Here is a 17,065-nt window from a genome sequence, read left to right on the forward strand (position 1 = left end):
GGCCAGCCCCCGCGCGGAGCCCCTGGCCGGAGCGAGCCGCTGCCCGCGCGCGCGCCCCGCCTCGGCCGCCGGCGGGCGGGGAAGGGGGCCGGCGCGGCCGCGGGAAGACAGGGGCGGGCGCTGTTGTTTCCGCGAGCCCAACTCGGGCGCAGGTTCCGCGCCGCGGCGCCGGAGTCTGGGCCGCAGCCCGTTGGGCTGGCGGGGCCGGGCCGGGGGAGGTGGCCCGGCGCTTTCCTTGGCGGGAGCCAGTGGACGTGTGCGCCGCGGGTGGAGGCGGGCGGCAGAAAGAAAGAAATAACGGGGGGAGGGGGGCGGGGGGGAAGGGGGTGGGGTGAGCCGAGCTGCGTGCGGGGCCGAAGCGATGCCCGCGCCGGGAGCAGGGTGGCGCGTGTGGCGCTGTGGAGAAATGTCTCCGCAGCCGCGCCAGCGCCGCCGCCGCCGCCGCCGCCGCGCTGAGCGAGGGGGAGGGGGCCGGGTCGCGCCGCTCGGAGGGGAGGGGGCGGCCGCGGGCCCGACTACACCGACACTAATTCCCAGGCCGCCCTTAAGGAATGAGGGGAGCACGTGACCCGGTGGGGGGGCGGCGGGGGGAGGGGGCGGGCGGACTCTGAGCCATTTTGGAGCCGGTGTCAGTTTCCACTCTGCCTTCAGCGGTGCATTTTTTTTTTTTCCACCCTCCCCTCCCCCCTCCTCATCCTTCCTCCCCTCCCCCCGCCTCTCCGCACGCACACACAGGGCGCCCCCCACTCGCCCTCCTCCCCCCACAGCAACTATGAAATAATAATCGTAGTATTAAAGGCAGAGATCGGGGCGAGACAATGGGGATGTTGGCGAGGGAGCCCCGATCCGGATTAGAAACACCTCCCAGCCCCGCAGAATAATACTGATCGCGCCCCCTCCGCGCGCTCCCTCCCCCGAGTGCGGAGCGGGAGGAGGCGGCGGCGGCCGAGGAGGAGGAGGAGGAGGAGGAGGAGGCCCAGGAGGAGGAGGCGTTGGAGGCCGAGGAGGAGGAGGAGGAGGAGGCCGCGGAGGAGGAGGAGGCCGAGGCGGAGGAGGAGGAGGAGGAGGCCGGGCTCGGGAGGCAGCATGAGCCGAGCGCGGCGGCCGCGGCTCCTCTCGGCTGCGCTCGTTGCCCATTGACAGCGGCGTCTGCAGCTCGCTTCAAGATGGCCGCTTGGCTCACATTCATTTTCTGCTGAACGACTTTTAACTTTCATTGTCTTTTCCGCCCGCTTCGATCGCCTCTCGCCGGCTGCTTTTTCCGGGTACGTAGGAGGCGAGGCGCCTCCGGGACGGGGCCGGGGGGCGGCGGGGGCCGCGCGGGGCTCGGGCCGGCCGCGGGTGGATGGGGAGCGGCCCCCCCCCCCCCGCGCCTCTCCCGCGCCGGCCGGGAGGGCGCTGACAGCGTGGGCGCCGAGCCCCGCGCCGCCGCCCGCCGCCGCCGCCGCCCGCCGGCCCCGCGCGCCGCCCGGCCCCGCGCGCCGCCCGCGCCCGCGAGCGCGCGCCCGCCGCCGCCCGCCGACTCCCGCGGCGCCGGGACCGACCCGCAGCCCGCGCCGCGCCGCCGCCGCCGCCGCCGCCAGCCGGGCTCGGCGCCGCTCCAGCCGCCGCCCGCTCCAGCCCCGGACGCGCCGCGCGCGGCCCCACGTTTTAGTTCCTTTCTCCCCCGAGCGCCCCTCTACACCCTCGCGACGCACATGGCCCCCGAGAAGAACACTTCTATTTCCAGCCTCTGCGGCTCTCCCCGCCACGGCGCCCTTTGTTGAGAGGTAGATTTTGATGAAACGGGGACGGGTTCCTGAAATCGGGAGCTGCTCGGGTCAAGTGGCTTCCCTCTTCTCCCGAAGAAAGGGCTTTTGAGGGGTTTAAACATCCAGAGAATGCCCTCATTTTATAGGGACGGGTTGCGTGGGGGGCAGCGACCCCGCCGAGGTGGATGTTAAACTGGAAAGAGCCCGAACAAAAATGTTATTAACTTAAGTTGGAGGGACACTTGTGTGAAATTGGATGGCTTGTAAGATGGCGGTTCCCAGTTGTTTCCAAGGTCTCCTGCATTTGTGTTTAAAATGGTAAAGTTTTCAAGGTGTTATTTGTTGGGAGTCTTAGATAAGTTCTCGAAACATTACTTGGGACGCGCGCACTGGAAAGTGGGCATTTCAAATTTGGAGCTTTTTTTGGGGTGATGATGGTGACTGGACGTGAGTCTTGCAAGAGGTTTCCTTTCTTCTTTCCGCCCCCCTCCTCCTTTTTCTCTCCCCCCGCCCCCCACCTCGGTGGCTGCAATTTTTCTCTCAGCCTCTCCTATGGGATGCACTTAGAACCGTGACTTAAGTCCACTACGTTTTATAGGTTTTGCTGAATGTCAGCATAGGTCATGTGGTAAAGAGATGCTTTGGAAAAGGAGCACTAAAAAGTTGACTACGTGTGTTTACGCAGCCTTTTGGGTTTGACAGCGATAGAGGATGGTGTTTTCCCCCAGAAATTTACAGTTAATAATTGGAAGTAAACAAGTAGAGAGACTTTGATCATTTCCAATTGCAATAAAAGGATTTAGTGGGCTTAGTGGTCACGGTCCAATATTTAAAAGAGAAGCATGTATTTAACCTCTTCTCTTAAAGTAGGCAAAATTCTGGGCATATTTACCCAAATCCTACTGTAGGTGGGCGGTTCCTAGAATGTTGTGAGTGGTTCTGCATATATTTTATAGGAACCTTAACCCCCAAGTTCTGGAAACCCATTATAAGCTACAATAAAGACTTGAAAGTTAAGGATGCAAATCGTTGACAGTATATACTTCATGTGACTATGTTAGGATTTGAATTTTATTTTAAGTAGACTGGTCAGAATCCCTTAGAGATTGGGTTCATGAGCAGATTTATAAACTTTTAAGTATCTGAGGTCATTCCCATACATTTGCCCCAGAGTGCAAAGGTGTTTGAAATTACTTACCTGTGCCAATTACATGCATAGTAACAGTGTCTTTGAAGCCATATAAAAGTCATTGCGTGTGCATGTGTATACACACACGTGCTTTTGTAAGAAAATTGAGTATTTAATTGTACTTGATAAATCCATTAATACTCTACCACCAAGTTCCGGGATGGATGAGTGTTAAGTACCCAGCTCGGCAAAGTTCTCCCTCAGAGTCAAGTTAACCCAAACTTTACCCACACTTCTGGGCTGTGAACCCCAACTGGGGTTTTGGAGTTCATTTGCATTTCTTAGATTGCAATAGTCAAGCTGATTGTTAACATAAGAGCTGGCTTCTGTTTTGCTTCATTTTGACATGGTGTTAGGCCTCCCAACTAAACTGACAGCCCCCACTGAGTATGTTACAAAGGCAAGTTTTAACTATTGAGTATTTTTACTACTGTGTGGTGCATTTTTTGCTTGCCTGCCTGGCAGTTTCTGTATTGGAACCTAGGAGGCTTTTATTTCTAAGGTGCAAGGGATTGTTTGTTTCCTAAACCTATCAAGCATGTCAAACATTTTGGAAGTCATCATTACATTGCCAGTACTCTCAAGTGGTACACAAAGATAAAGAACTGATTTTTATGTAAGTAATGAAGTGATATTTACTGGCATTATAAATGGCGATAGGACTGTGGCCAAACCAGGTGATTGTGACTTACCTGTTAAAAGCCAACCAGCAGATTTCCCTCCACTGAGGTTTAACTGTTCTGTATGTTAGTATTTGTGTTTGGTGCTTTCTGTACAGCAGAGAAATAAAGGCATCTGTTTTTATTGAAGTCCCTTCTCAAACTTCATGTTCGGTGACATTAGTGTGATATGCTATCACAAGGAGACCTAAGTATCACCTTGCTATCTTTCTAGGAAAGGTCCTGTGGTTTCACTAGGAGAGTTTGCTTTAAGAATTAAGGTTTGTCTTTAATCAAGGACAATGGATTTAAATATTGCTACTCTTTTGGGACAGTGCTCCACCCACAACTCCTCTGCAACCCCAATTAGATTTATTTTAACAACATGTTGACAATATTCTTGTAAACAAGTAATCCAAAGATAACTGAGGAATCACACATGAAGTTTTCTGGTTGAAGTCACTGGTTGCTACTGTGATCACTTTCATAAAAGAGGCTTTGTTTTGTTTTTGCCTTTTTTTTTTTTTTTTTTTTTTTTAGTACTCTAAAGCTGTTAGTTTCAGCCATTGAGGTATGTTGATTGGTATTTCCTTCTTCTGCATTAAAATTCCCTAGGAATTAAAACCTCAGATGCATCTTCAAGTTTCACAAGTTCCTAGATTTCTATTCAGAGCAGTTTTGAGAATGTACTCCACACAGGTCTAGAAACGTGGTCCTGTTTTAGGTTCTGAAATGAATGAAGTGGGGGTAAGAAATCTATTTTTCAAGAGCACTACACGAAATAATTGACTTTCCTGATTGTCCGCTGGTATATTGTTGCTGACAATTCCCCACCGTGACTTTTCTGTAATATGTGGTATCTTTTGGGAATATTATTTCATCGTGTGGGGATTTGTATGGAGGTTAGGCTGAGAAAATGACATTTGTTTTTCTCTCCTATCGTTGCTCCGGGTTGACAAGGTGTTGATTTAGCGTTGGGAATGGGCTGGTCACATGATTCTTTACATATTGTCACTACCGTACCGATTAAAGTAGTTTTTCTTGCCTCCAGCATAGTTCAAATAAAACACACGGCTTTGCCCCCTCCTTGTCTTCTTGTAGTACAGATTTCACTTTTTAGCCTTAGCAAAACTTTGTATCGCTAATCTAATCTGCAGGAGAACTTCATATTAGAGAAGAAAGCTTTAAAGAGGTTCAGTTCAATAAACATCTCTGCAATTTGAGCCCTGACGATTTTGGGCTAAGTGCACAGTTGGCAATTCTCAAATGATCCCTTCGTGAAATTTTTGACCTAGTGATTGCTAACAGGAGAGACCGAGTCAAGATCTGAAAGAAGTTCTTCGCACCGAGTCGACTTGGAAAGAGGCCCCCAAGAGTGTCCGAAATGGCCGGGAGTTCGGTTTGCATTTTTCCTCCACCACTCGCGCGCTCCGGGGCCCCCCAGGCTGCCCGCCGGGTTGCCGCGGGCTGGGATCCTGCTCTCCAGCGCCGCGGGCCTCGTGGGGCTGCCCCACCCCCGAGCCGCGCCGCCCGCACCCCACCCCGCCCCCGCGCCAGCCCCGCCCCCGCGCCGCGCCGGCCCCTCCCCCGCGCCCGCCGCCGCCTCCGCCCCGCCGCCCAGCCGCCCCGCACGCCTGCCGAAGCTCCGGGCTCGGCCCGGCTCCGCGCGGAGTTGCAGCGGTGGCCGGATGCCAAGTGTAAGTGTAAGTTGCTATGGAAACCCCGACAGAGGCGAGTTCCGAATCCGGAGCGAGACGGAGCCGCGGGCGCCGCCGGATCCGCCCCTCGCATCCCGGCCCCCGGGCGTCCGCGCGCTCAGGCCCCAGCCCGAGGCCGACTGGAGGTGCTTCTGCGGCCCCAGCACCCAGCTCCGGAAATGCCAGGGATGCAGATAGGGCAGAATTTGTTTTCCCTTTGTATCGCGTGAAAACGTGCCAGGTTCTGGTTGCTGGAACCGCCTAAAACAACAAGAACCCCTGGGAAGCCAGGGCATGCTCACGGATTTTCAGCTGAAGATCCATAAGGAAGTTTTACAATAAATTTGGAGACCTGGAACAAGCCCTGGCGGTTGGTAAATATCTGCGGGGACTGTGTGGCGTCTGCAGCAGCCTTGGGGCTGCTAGGCTAGAGGACAAATGGAAGAAAGAGACCCGAATACTCTCAGCTCCCAGCCCCCACCCCGGACCTTTTCTTCTCCCTCCTGGAATGACCTGAGGGACCAGAAGTTATTTTAGTTGAATCCTCTTTCATCATTTCACTGTAATTGATTTAGGTCTGATTAGTAAATTCCTTCTGTAGAAAACGTTGGGACAGCCCAGCTGTACAGTCTTAAACGAGTTTTATGAACTCCACAGCACTTCAGAGTGTACGGTGACTAGAAGTTGGGAGATAATCTCGTTTCTCTTTCTGTGGATTATAGCCAATATTTCTGTGTCTTGCAGGATCTTTTATCAAGCAGAAATGCATCGAACAACCAGAATCAAGATCACTGAGCTAAATCCCCACCTAATGTGTGTGCTTTGTGGAGGGTACTTCATTGATGCCACAACCATAATAGAATGTCTACATTCCTGTAAGTGCAAAGTTTTAGAGCTTTCTTTGTGTCATGTGTATTTCACATTTCTTTCTGATGTTTGAAAACTATAACAATTGCCTCAGTCCTTGAGAATGTTGGTACAAAATGATGGAGTTATTTTCTACTCTTGGATTTGGTGAATTTTTGTTAATGCGTATTTTAAACATTTTGTAAGTACAAGTATGCAGTGGACAAGTGTTCTCAGGATATTGATGAAGTTTATTTAATTGGAAATACCTTTTGGCGTTTAGCATTTTCTTACTACTAGTTTTCCATTTTTGACCCTGATTTTAATGCTTAGCATCTAATCTCTAAACTTACAAAACTTCATTTTTCTATGTCTAGTCTGTAAAACATGTATTGTACGTTACTTGGAGACCAGCAAGTATTGTCCTATCTGTGATGTCCAAGTTCACAAAACCAGACCACTACTGAATATAAGGTAAGAAAATGTTTAAAATTAGTCTGTAATTGTTACTGGAATTGCATAATTTAGTGAAGGCTATCCTGTTTTATTTCTTCACACAAAATTTACTCTTGAATCTTCACCTGATGTGTATGCTTTGTGGAGGTTGCTCATTTCTTGCCATTTTAATGATGACTAACTTTAGACAAAGTTGAGAACTGTTCAAGTGGATTTTAAGGTTTTTATTTACACATCTTTAAAAATCTGAATTCGTTCTCCATTTCTGCATTGCTTTATTGACTTTATGACAAGCAGGAATGAGTGTGTTTAAAATGCTTCCTTTCTTTTTTCTTTATTCTCTTTCCTATTAGCTAATTTAATAACTTGAAAGGCACACTTCTCTTGACTCCATGAAATGTGAAGAATTAATGAATATAAAATAAAAGTATTTTTCTATTGATTAAAGAGTACTACTACATAAAGAAATTTTATTCTCATAATTGTTATCTTACTGATGGAGACTCTCACAATCAAGTAAAATACTATAGGAGAAAGAAAATGAAGAATGTATAGTAACTGATATGAGCATCTAAGGTTTTTGCCATTACAATTAAGAATTTACTTTTCTAATTCTTTTTCAGGTCAGATAAAACTCTCCAAGATATTGTATACAAATTAGTTCCAGGGCTTTTCAAAAGTGAGTAACTTGGTTACAAATGAGTTTTTACAAAGTATTTATCTGTTTTATCTACTATAACAAATGTTTAAGACTTTCTTTTTCCTCCTCTAGATGAAATGAAAAGAAGAAGGGATTTTTATGCAGCTCATCCTTCAGCTGATGGTAAAATCTTTAGAAGGGAAAAGACACTTTATTTGGAGGGAGAACTTATTATTCAGTAATTTATTAAAATTGAGTTTAATTTAAAGTACCACTTCCGTCTTCCTACGTAATACTTTAATTACATATTTAATTTTCTAAAATTGAGTTTCAAAATGTCTTCATAGCTGCCAATGGCTCTAACGAAGATAGAGGAGAAGTTGCAGATGAAGATAAAAGAATTATAACTGATGATGAGATAATAAGCTTATCCATTGAATTCTTCGACCAGAACAGGTAAATTTTGTAGGAAATGGGTTTTATGCTAATCCTCTCATGGGTACATTGTTCCACTAATAAAGTTATGTTTCTTAGATTGGATCGGAAAGTAAACAAAGACAAGGAGAAACCTAAGGAGGAGGTATGTTTCATGTCACAAAAACCTATAGAAGAAACAGCATTTGGCCTCTAGATTTTATGAGGGTGTATGCTGTGCTTTAGAATATTCTAGGGCCAGATGATGCTGTCAGATGGGAGAAAATGATCATATTTGATGTTTAAGAGTGATTTATATCTGATAGTAACTAGATAGAATTTATTTTGTATGTAGTTACTATTCTTACAAAATGCTTCAAAGAGTTAATGCTTAATGCTTTGTTTTATTTACAGTTTTCTTACTATGTCAGGAATCTGTTTATTTAGTATCAATAATAGTCAACTCAAAGTGTAGTTGAAAATATAGTCAGTCTCAGCTTTGGTATTCATACCTTTTCTCATATTGAGGCAATCTAATTAAAACTTTTTTCTTAGCTGAAAAGAATTTTAAGAAACAACTTTTCTAACTGTATTCTTAGGTGAATGATAAGAGATATTTACGTTGCCCAGCAGCAATGACTGTGATGCACCTAAGAAAGTTTCTCAGAAGTAAAATGGACATACCTAATACTTTCCAGGTATCTGCCTTATAGTCTTGGTGCATTTAATGTGGATTTTTTTAAATACAGGACTTAATTGGAACTATCTCTTAAAGTGTTTAGTCTGAGTTTTGTTTTATGCTATGAATATAAATTCCTTCATAATTTCAGGAAATATTTCTCCTCTTTTCCTTTTCAAGTTTCAAGGGGGAGTCTTTCTTTGTCCGAGTGTTTGGAGAGAATGTCTTTTGAAGCATTTTTGGATTGTATTTAGATGACAAAGAAAATCTGGATTTACCTTTGTTCTTTGCGGTACTTAATAATTGAAGTATCATTTTTCAATAGATCGATGTCATGTATGAAGAGGAACCTTTAAAGGATTACTACACACTAATGGATATTGCCTACATTTACACCTGGAGAAGGGTAAGTAGCATATCTAATACTTGAAGATTATTGTGGTAAACCGTATTTAAAGAGGACTGATTTTTTTTTTTTTTCCTTTTAACTTTGTAGAATGGTCCGCTTCCTTTGAAATACAGAGTTCGACCTACTTGTAAAAGAATGAAGATCAGTCACCAGAGAGATGGACTGACAAATGCTGGAGAACTGGAAAGTGACTCTGGGAGTGACAAGGCCAACAGCCCAGCAGGAGGTATCCCCTCCACCTCTTCTTGTTTGCCTAGTCCCAGCACTCCAGTTCAGTCTCCTCACCCTCAGTTTCCTCACATTTCCAGTACTATGAACGGAACCAGCAGCAGCCCCAGCGGTAACCACCAATCTTCCTTTGCCAATAGACCTCGAAAATCGTCAGTAAATGGGTCGTCAGCGACTTCTTCTGGTTGATACCTGAGACTGTTAAGGAAAAAAAATTTTAAGTCCCTGATTTATATAGATATCTTCATGCCATTACAGCTTTAGAGATGCTAATACATGTGACTATCGTCCAATTTGCTTTCTTTTGTAGTGACATTAAATTTGGCTATAAAAGATGGACTAGATGTGGTATTCATATGGACGTTAATCGAAAAGAAAGATTGTTCCTATAAATTGGTTTCTGAGAAGGCAGGCAAGATGTTTTCCTGTGTGTTAGGAAAGATGGGAAATGGTTTCTGTAACCATTGTTCGGATTTGAAAATACTCTGCAGTGGATATAAACATTGGGCCATAGTTTGTTAATCTCAACTAACGCCTACATTACATTCTCCTTGATTGTTCTTGTTATTATGCTGTTTTGTGAACCTGTAGAAAACAAGTGCTTTTTATCTTGAAATTCAACAAATGGAAAGAATATGCATAGAATAATGCATTCTATGTAGCCATGTCACTGTGAATAACGACTTCTTGCATATTTAGCCATTTTGATTCCTGTTTGATTTTTACTTCTCTGTTGCTACACAAAACCGATCAAAGGAAAGTAAACTTCAGTTTTACAATCTGTATGCCTAAAAGCGGGTACTACCGTTTATTTTACTGACTTGTTTAAATGATTCGCTTTTGTAAGAATCAGATGGCATTATGCTTGTTGTACAATGCCATATTGGTATATGACATAACAGGAAACAGTATTGTATGATATATTTATAAATACTATAAAGAAAATATTGTGTTTCATGCATTCAGAAATGGTTGTTAAAATTCTCCCAACTGGTTCGACCTTTGCAGATACCCTCTGTTTGAGCCTTATCAGCATAGAATATTTTTAATGTGGATCTCTCATTCTAAATTCTATTTCATTGGAAGCAATTGGCAAATTATAATACTGATTTTCTCTAGTAATACATATTTACTTTTTAAATTGTTGCAGTAAAGAAAAACTTTTAACTAAGGAATTTGGAAATAGTGTCTTCATTTCCTATTGCTTTTGATGGAATGAATGTGTTTTTAAAATGCGTATCCATCACTATAATTCTAAAACATTTTTAAGTAAACCAGGAAATTGCTGGAAGAAGGCATTTTATCTGAAATTATTTTAATATGTTGGATAGCAGGAATTTCAAAGTGAAGAGTTGCATTTACAGCTATGAACAATGACATGTCCTCTCTCTATTGTCTTGAAATAGAAGCAATTTATTTTTAGCTTCTACAGGTATTAATTTTTAAACAGAGTGAACATGTTGAATTTAAAATATGGATAATCCCAACAGTTTTCAGTTTGTGTTTTGCTTTGGTCGAACTTGGTGTGTGTTCATCACCCATCAGTTATTTGTGAGGGTGTTTATTCTATATGAATATCGTTTCATGTTTGTATGGGAAAATTGTAGCTAAACATTTCATTGTCCCCAGTCTGCAAAAGAAGCACAATTCTATTGCTTTGTCTTGCTTATAGTCATTAAATCATTACTTTTACATATATTGCTGTTATTTCTGCTTTCTTTAAAGATACAGTAAATGAAGTTTTATGAAACCACGAAATACATATATTTTTATTTTGACCTAAATTTGTACAGTCCCATTGTAAGTGTTGTTTCTAATTATAGATGTAAAATTAAATTTCATTTGTAATGGGGAAATTCCAATAAAAAGGATATTCATTTAGAAAATAGCTAAGACTTTAATAAAATTTGATATGAAAAGCACAATGTGCAGAAGTTTTGGAAACCCTATTGTGGATTACAACAGGTAAAACTAAAGAGAATCAATTGCTGTCTTAAATAGTGATGTTGCTAAAGAAGTACATGCTTTGTTGTATAATAGCTTGAAAGCCCAGTTGAAAGATGTATCTGTTTATTTACTCTACAATCTTTGAAGTAAAAGTTACCCATGTTTGCCAATTTTGGTGAATTTAACTCATTTTTCTAGGCTTCTCAAGTTTTTCATGATGTTATCTAAGAAAGCAAAGTTAGTTAATGGAAGTTTCAAATGATATTTTTACTTTGGATGATCATGTATATAAAGAATGAAAAAATATTTTTCAAAGACTAAAAAAACTTCAAATGCTAGTGGACCTGTCGCTTGACTTACACAAAATCAAGTTGTGAACTCAACACAGAACCCAAAGACTTTACATCTCAACCTTTTTATGATGGACTTATTTTTGGAATTCCTTATTAAAATATCAGATACTGCATTTATGGCTTCCTTAACACTGTTTTCCCATTCTTGAAAACATGAATTTATTTTGCTTGAAAGGATTTTCCCCCCTATTCCCTTTGAAAATTGCTTAAGCGTTAAAGGGTATTTCAACTAAAATGTCTCTGTCTTTTAATATAACAGAAGAAAGATTACGTTTTGCATTCCCCCATAACCAGCTTTCACAGTTCTGACAATTAAGATTGAAAATTTTTGCTAAGCTACCACTTTAAAACATTTCAATCTTACAACCCATATCAAAACTGCTAACTTTGTGTCTCTAAGCAGTAAAAGCAGGGTACGTGAAAAGTCGGATTTAAGTTTGGCTTTTGTTTCTGTAAAAGTATTCTAGGATTCTATACCACAAAGTTAGTGCTAACAAAATATTCCACAGAAAATGCCTAAATTGATTTCACAGATTTTAGCTTAAATGCAAAAAGAGAATGAGGCTGGCTTACTACTGTTGTGTAAATAGCGATCTATCTTGCTTTACACATGCATACCACTTTGCAAGTACTTTTTGCTTTTAAAATTGCCGGCCGTTAATTGCACTGAGTTGGGGGGGGGGGGGGCGGTGGAAAGCTGCCCTTCAGTTGACTTAACCTACCAACCATATTGCTTCGTTTCAATATTCATACGGGCAAATGTTAGGATTTCTGGAGGTACAATGCGACATACAGAGTAAGCTCGGAGGGGCTTCCTTAGGTCCTTCTCCTCTTACTCTTTTCCTAATAGTTTGGCATTGGAGTTTCAGAAGACACGTGGTATAGGCCTATCAATCGTGAAATCAACACAGAACCCATGTGAAATACTACTTTCCAATGGCCAACAAGAAATGAAAAAAAAAATTTTTTTTAATACCTAAGGCAATCTTTTGAGGGGATGGAAGTTTAATTTTAGAAAAAATCTGCACATGGGACCCAGTCTCTTAGAATCTTGGGATGATGGAAGTGGGTCTTTTTTCTTTTTTTCATTTCTTTTCTAGTTTAAAGGTTTGGTAAATATATATATTTTTTTCTCATTGCCCCTGGAATGATAGTTGGGAATTCTGATTTAGTCTAGTGCTTCTAAGAAATGGGGGCTACAGCATATTCTGAAATACTATGACTGTTTCCCTCATACAGTCCTCCTCACACTTTATCCACAGCTAAGGTCTTGATGAAATTACATTTAAGATGATCCTATTTAACAACAGTATGTACTTCCAAGACATCTGATGTGCAAACAGTGCAGAAGGCAGCTTCAACATAAAGCTTTTGGGTTAGAGAGCGTCATTTCACTTGAGGATGTTTCTTCAAGTATAAGATGAATAGCACAACAGGTGATTGTTTCTAAGATCGCTCTAAAAACATTTTGACTCCTCCCAAATAAAACCTTGTATTAAACTGGGACCACAATTCAGATAGACGAGTCCTTTGCAAGGAAGAGAAAGTATCACATGTTAGAACCTCCTAGTAAGTCAGATTTGGGAAATACCCCCGCGAATACCTTGAGCCTGTGGGTCTCCTTGCAAATCTCAAGATCGCCCAGTTTTGATTATGAAAGTCTCCGAAAATGTTTACACAGTCGAGTGTTTCCTGTTTCCGCAGTTAATTTTTTTTAACGTTTTTTTCTTCTTTTGGTTCTTGAAACGGATTTCCTTTATTTGCACCAGTTTCTTTTTCTTAGTGTGCAATTTCTAGAGGTCTCACATGAAGACTTCACTCTCAACCTCGTCTTCATCAAGTCGACGACATCACAAGTCATTTATCACTGCAAAGGCTATTCTAGGATCCTTTTGACTTTTCTGAATAAGTTCAAGTGCATGTGGAAGACTCATCCCGAAATCTCATTTAACCCTCCAAATAAATAGTAAGCATTCAACAGAACTCCCAATGAGTTAAATTGTTCCCATTATTCTCTTAAAATATACCTTCCAGACACTGTGAGAAGGAACTTTCAAAAATAGCAGGTGTCGTTCCCTTGGAGTCACCTACATTTCAGGAAAACGATGACTTCTTGCTCTGATTGTTGGGTCATCATAAAATCCAAACTTCACAGAATACACGATTTCAAGGTCGGTGCCTATTTGGTGCTGTCAGTTCTGTCCCTCTAACTTAGCCAGAACTCAGATCGAGAGCAGAGACTTGGAAGACTCGGACCAGGGTCCTCGGGAAACGCGTCGAAAATTGGGATGGAAGGAAGGAGGACGTTACCGAGATGGATAAAGAGGTTACTGGAGATAGAGAAATCTGTCCAGGAACTACCGTGTCTGCTCTCAATGCCCCCCAACAGTGGAAGACACTCAAAGCCGAAGACAGGAGCGCAGTGCGCCGCTCGGAAGAAAAAGCGGGGGCGAGGGTGATTAGGCTGGAAAGAGCAACGGCTTTAAAAAAAAAGAAAAAAAAAGAAAGAAAAAGAAAGACAAGAAAGAAATGGCTTCTTATATTCTGGTGCCATGAAAAGGCACAGGACGACCGCCTGGAGAAAAACGACCTCCCCTTCCCGGCCGCGCTGTCTTCCCGGTCTGGGAGCCTTTACCAACAGGACACGTTAAGGAGGAAACCGCCATGCTCCCCGTCCTTATTTTTTAACCGGCCGCTCGCGGAGGAGCGTTAAGAGCTACAGTGCAGACCGCGGTTACCACGGCGCCGCGGGGGCTCCGCCAGGCCCTGCGCGTGAGCCAGGGCCGCGGGGCGCCGGGAGGCCATTTTGCGCGTGCGCCGCTCGCCTCGCGCCGCCCTGGGTTCGGCAGACTCGGATCCCGCCAAATTTGAAAGCAAGATTCTCAGGCCCTGCGGGCTCGGGAGGTGACGAAAGGAAGTCGTCCCTCCAAAGTCGGAACCTGCGGCAAGGGGAGGCGACGGCGGGGTGCGCGTGGCCTCCCAGGGCGGCCACCTTCCTGCCGAAGGCTTGCCCACCGGCCGAGACCTCAGCAGGTCTGCCCGTCCGCGGAGGCACGGCGACCGGCCCCTGGGCCTCGAGCTCAGCGCGGGCAGGAAACGGACCCACGTCCGGGGAGGCTGCAAAGCCCACCGACGCGCATTCTTGCGGTGCCGTTCCAGATAGCCGCCTCGCTTTGCCCCCGACTCCTCCTCCGGCTTCAAATCCTACGCCCTTTCTCCTTCAAAAACGAGGTGTCCTTGCAGTTTGAGATTTTGTCGGATAGACTGCAAACTGAATTATTAAGAAAGCACGGCGTTGCCCTCTCGAAGGTTCCCCCAGGCCGCGCTTCGAGGGCGGTTGACTGGAAAGGCCGATGGGAGAGGGTCCGCCAGCTGAGCTCGTTTATTGGGAAGAACGGCTCCAATCCCCTGGGAAGGACATTTAGCCGGGTGGCGGTGTCGAAGAGGGGGTGGCTTCGCGACAGGAATCTCAAGATCGGGGCAAAGGCCCACACCTGGAGACCCAAAGGCGACGCCCAAATAGGTCTCGGGGCCAGGCGCACCCGAGAGGTTTGGCAGCCTCACGCCACCGGGCCGGCGGGGCGGCTGGCGGTCCGAGGCAGGGGAGGTCGCCTCCGAAAGACGCCGGGACGCCGCCGGTTTCCGACAGAGCCTGCGCCTGCCGGGTCCCCAGGGTGGCAACGCTCATCTGGCCTGGCACCCCAAAACCGGGAGAGAAAGGAAGGGCTTGGGAAGGGGAGTCGGGGGGGGGACGGCGGCGAAGTGAAAGCGGCCTAAAATGGGCGACGCCGGGCGAGTCCTCTTTATCAGCGCAGCAGACTGCAGGAGCCGCCATTTGGTGGCGGATTTTGGTATTTCAGTAGCACGTTGTGCCGAACGTCACAACTGGCTTGTCTACGTGGCAGGGTCATTTTTACGCCGCGGTTTTCAACCATTCAAAATTCCCCCCTAGCCTTCCCCCCTGGGGGGCGTTGAACCCCCTCCCCCACTCCCGGCGGACCGCTCGGCTCGCCCGCTCGACCCCCGGGGCGGCGGACGTCTCCTCCGGGCGACGGCGGCCTCCACCCGCGCCCAAAGGCCGGGGTGGAGCGTGACGGAGCCCGGCGCACACCGAAAGGGGGGGAGGGGTTCTCCCCGCTTTTCAGAGACTGGGGCGACTGCGGGCGCCCGCAGCTCTCCTCTCTCCCCAGCGCGGAGAATCCCGCGTCCTTGCGGGCGTGACGGGCATGGTCTCATCGCCCGCCGGTACCCCTGCCCCGGCCTCCCGCCTCACACCTCTCGGGCGGGAGGAGCCTCGGCCTAGCGGGAAGGAACCCACCCGACGAGAGGCGGCTCCTCTGGGACCCCGCACTGGCGCTTCCAGCCCTGCCCGGAGCACCTTCGGGGACCGGGAAAGCTGGACAAATCTGGAGGGCGCCAGGCGGCCCTGGTGTCCCACCCGGGGTCGCCGGGTCTTCGAGGGTTTCCATTCAAAAGCCCCCGAAGCGTGAGGTGCCTACCGAGAGGAGAACAAAGGGCCGGGGGCTGAACGCGCGGCGAGTCCGCGCGCGCGGCAGCCCTTTGCTCGGCCCGGCTCGGAGTCGGGGGCGCGAGCAGGACTGGCTCCCGGCCTGGACCCGAGCCGGCGGGCGCTCCGCCGAGTCGGCGGCCCCCGCCTCCCCGGCGGACTGAATGAACCCAGTCTTCGAGCCCGGAGCTGCCATGTTGCGTTCACAGAGGGCGCCAGTAATTTGACGCTTGCGAGGCGGCGACACCCCCAACGGAAGAGTCCTTCGGCCCTTCGTGCCGCACAGCTGCGGTCAAAGCCCGAAGGGACCGCGGGGGCGCGGGCGGGAGCGAGAGAGCCCGGTGGGCCGCCGAGCCGGCGTGGCCGCCGCGCCGCAGCCGCTTCCCCTCGCCACCTTCCTTCCAGGGGCTGCGGGGCTGCGCGCGAGGCAGAGGCTCGGTTGCCAGTAGCAACCACACGACGGCGATTTGCAGCCAGGGCCGCCGCAGCCGCCGCTGGTTCGGCTGCCTCCTCTCCCACTTCGGGGTCGAGCGTTTGCAACTCCGGGGGCTGCCCTCGTCGACATCCCTCGCCCCCGCCCCGGGTCCTCGGCCTCCGGGACCCTCAGCTCCTCTCGCAAGCCTGCTCCCCGGCTTGGCCCTGCCCCCACCACAGACAATAGGGGCGGCTTGGAGAGCACGCTGCGGCGCGCGCCTCGCTGAACAGGCACCTGAGCCCCCGAGATAGGGGCGCTCTGCTGAGTCCCAGCCCCAGGTGCCCTGGTCTCCAACTTGAGCCGACACGCTTTGCCAGTGGGCCGGTCCAACAGAAAGCTTTTCTTGACATCAGAAATAAGGACGGTGGTAAAGAAAGAAGTCAAGGCAAGACGCCCACTCCCTTTCTGGCAACGTGGACACAAAGAAGAGCTTCTGGTTGGATCTGCTCTCGGTAACGGTGGCTTTCCTCTGGGTGGGAGCCACAGGAAAACGTTACAATCTTCCGTCTTCTTGGACTACCACGAATATTTTGCGTTTGCGCCAACATTACAGCCAAATACTCGTTCTTGTCACGCATAAGTGGATGGAACATTTCCCCGCCCCCCCCCTTCATTTCATTTCATTTCATTTCATTTGATGAACCACATCAGCCCTTGGCAGTGTAGACTGAGTGGTCTGATGCAGAAAGAAAATGATTGACCTTAACCCTCAGGAATCTTTCTGCCTTTTCTAATATCTGTGGTTCTAGGACACTCACTTAAATTCAACAGAACCTTGTTAGTGTTTTATACAGATTTTTACTGAAGAAAAATCG

At 47.2% G+C, this 17,065-nt stretch overlaps 1 protein-coding gene and 1 long non-coding RNA gene across 7 annotated transcripts; one reads left to right on the top strand and one right to left on the bottom strand.

Moving 5' to 3' along the window:
* Window positions 1-1,031: 1,031 nt before the first annotated feature.
* BMI1 (BMI1 proto-oncogene, polycomb ring finger) lies at window positions 1,032-10,664 on the top strand. Of its 6 annotated transcripts, XM_042945082.1 has the most exons (11): window positions 1,032-1,265; window positions 6,041-6,171; window positions 6,520-6,616; window positions 7,222-7,277; window positions 7,371-7,421; window positions 7,586-7,694; window positions 7,773-7,818; window positions 8,252-8,350; window positions 8,657-8,737; window positions 8,828-8,966; window positions 9,049-9,129. In XM_042945082.1, the coding sequence occupies exons 2-11, from the start codon at window positions 6,060-6,062 to the stop codon at window positions 9,054-9,056; spliced, it is 798 nt and encodes a 265-aa protein (XP_042801016.1). In that variant the 5' UTR covers window positions 1,032-1,265; window positions 6,041-6,059; the 3' UTR covers window positions 9,057-9,129. The 6 variants fall into 6 exon arrangements, with proteins under 6 accessions (XP_042801016.1, XP_042801011.1, XP_042801015.1 ...); XM_042945077.1 differs by having other exon boundaries at window positions 8,828-10,664; XM_042945081.1 differs by lacking the exon at window positions 1,032-1,265 and adding an exon at window positions 1,669-1,769 and having other exon boundaries at window positions 8,828-10,664.
* LOC122223956 lies at window positions 7,041-15,095 on the bottom strand. The gene is made up of 2 exons (XR_006204583.1): window positions 12,872-15,095; window positions 7,041-9,166 (listed from the first exon to the last, which is right to left on the bottom strand). It is a non-coding gene; the product is annotated as an uncharacterized LOC122223956 (long non-coding RNA).
* Between the last annotated feature and the right edge of the window lie 1,970 nt (window positions 15,096-17,065).

Source organism: Panthera leo, chromosome B4 (assembly GCF_018350215.1).
Source record: "Panthera leo isolate Ple1 chromosome B4, P.leo_Ple1_pat1.1, whole genome shotgun sequence".
NCBI classification, from domain to species: domain Eukaryota; kingdom Metazoa; phylum Chordata; class Mammalia; order Carnivora; family Felidae; genus Panthera; species Panthera leo.

Coding starts and splice junctions, on each gene's coding strand:
- BMI1 (XM_042945077.1), top strand. CDS start 6,060: ATGCATCGAACAACCAGAATCAAGATCACTGAGCTAAATCCCCACCTA. Junction 7,278..7,370: donor AGTTCCAGGGCTTTTCAAAA/GTGAGTAACTTG, acceptor TTCCTCCTCTAG/ATGAAATGAAAAGAAGAAGG. Junction 7,695..7,772: donor GAATTCTTCGACCAGAACAG/GTAAATTTTGTA, acceptor TATGTTTCTTAG/ATTGGATCGGAAAGTAAACA.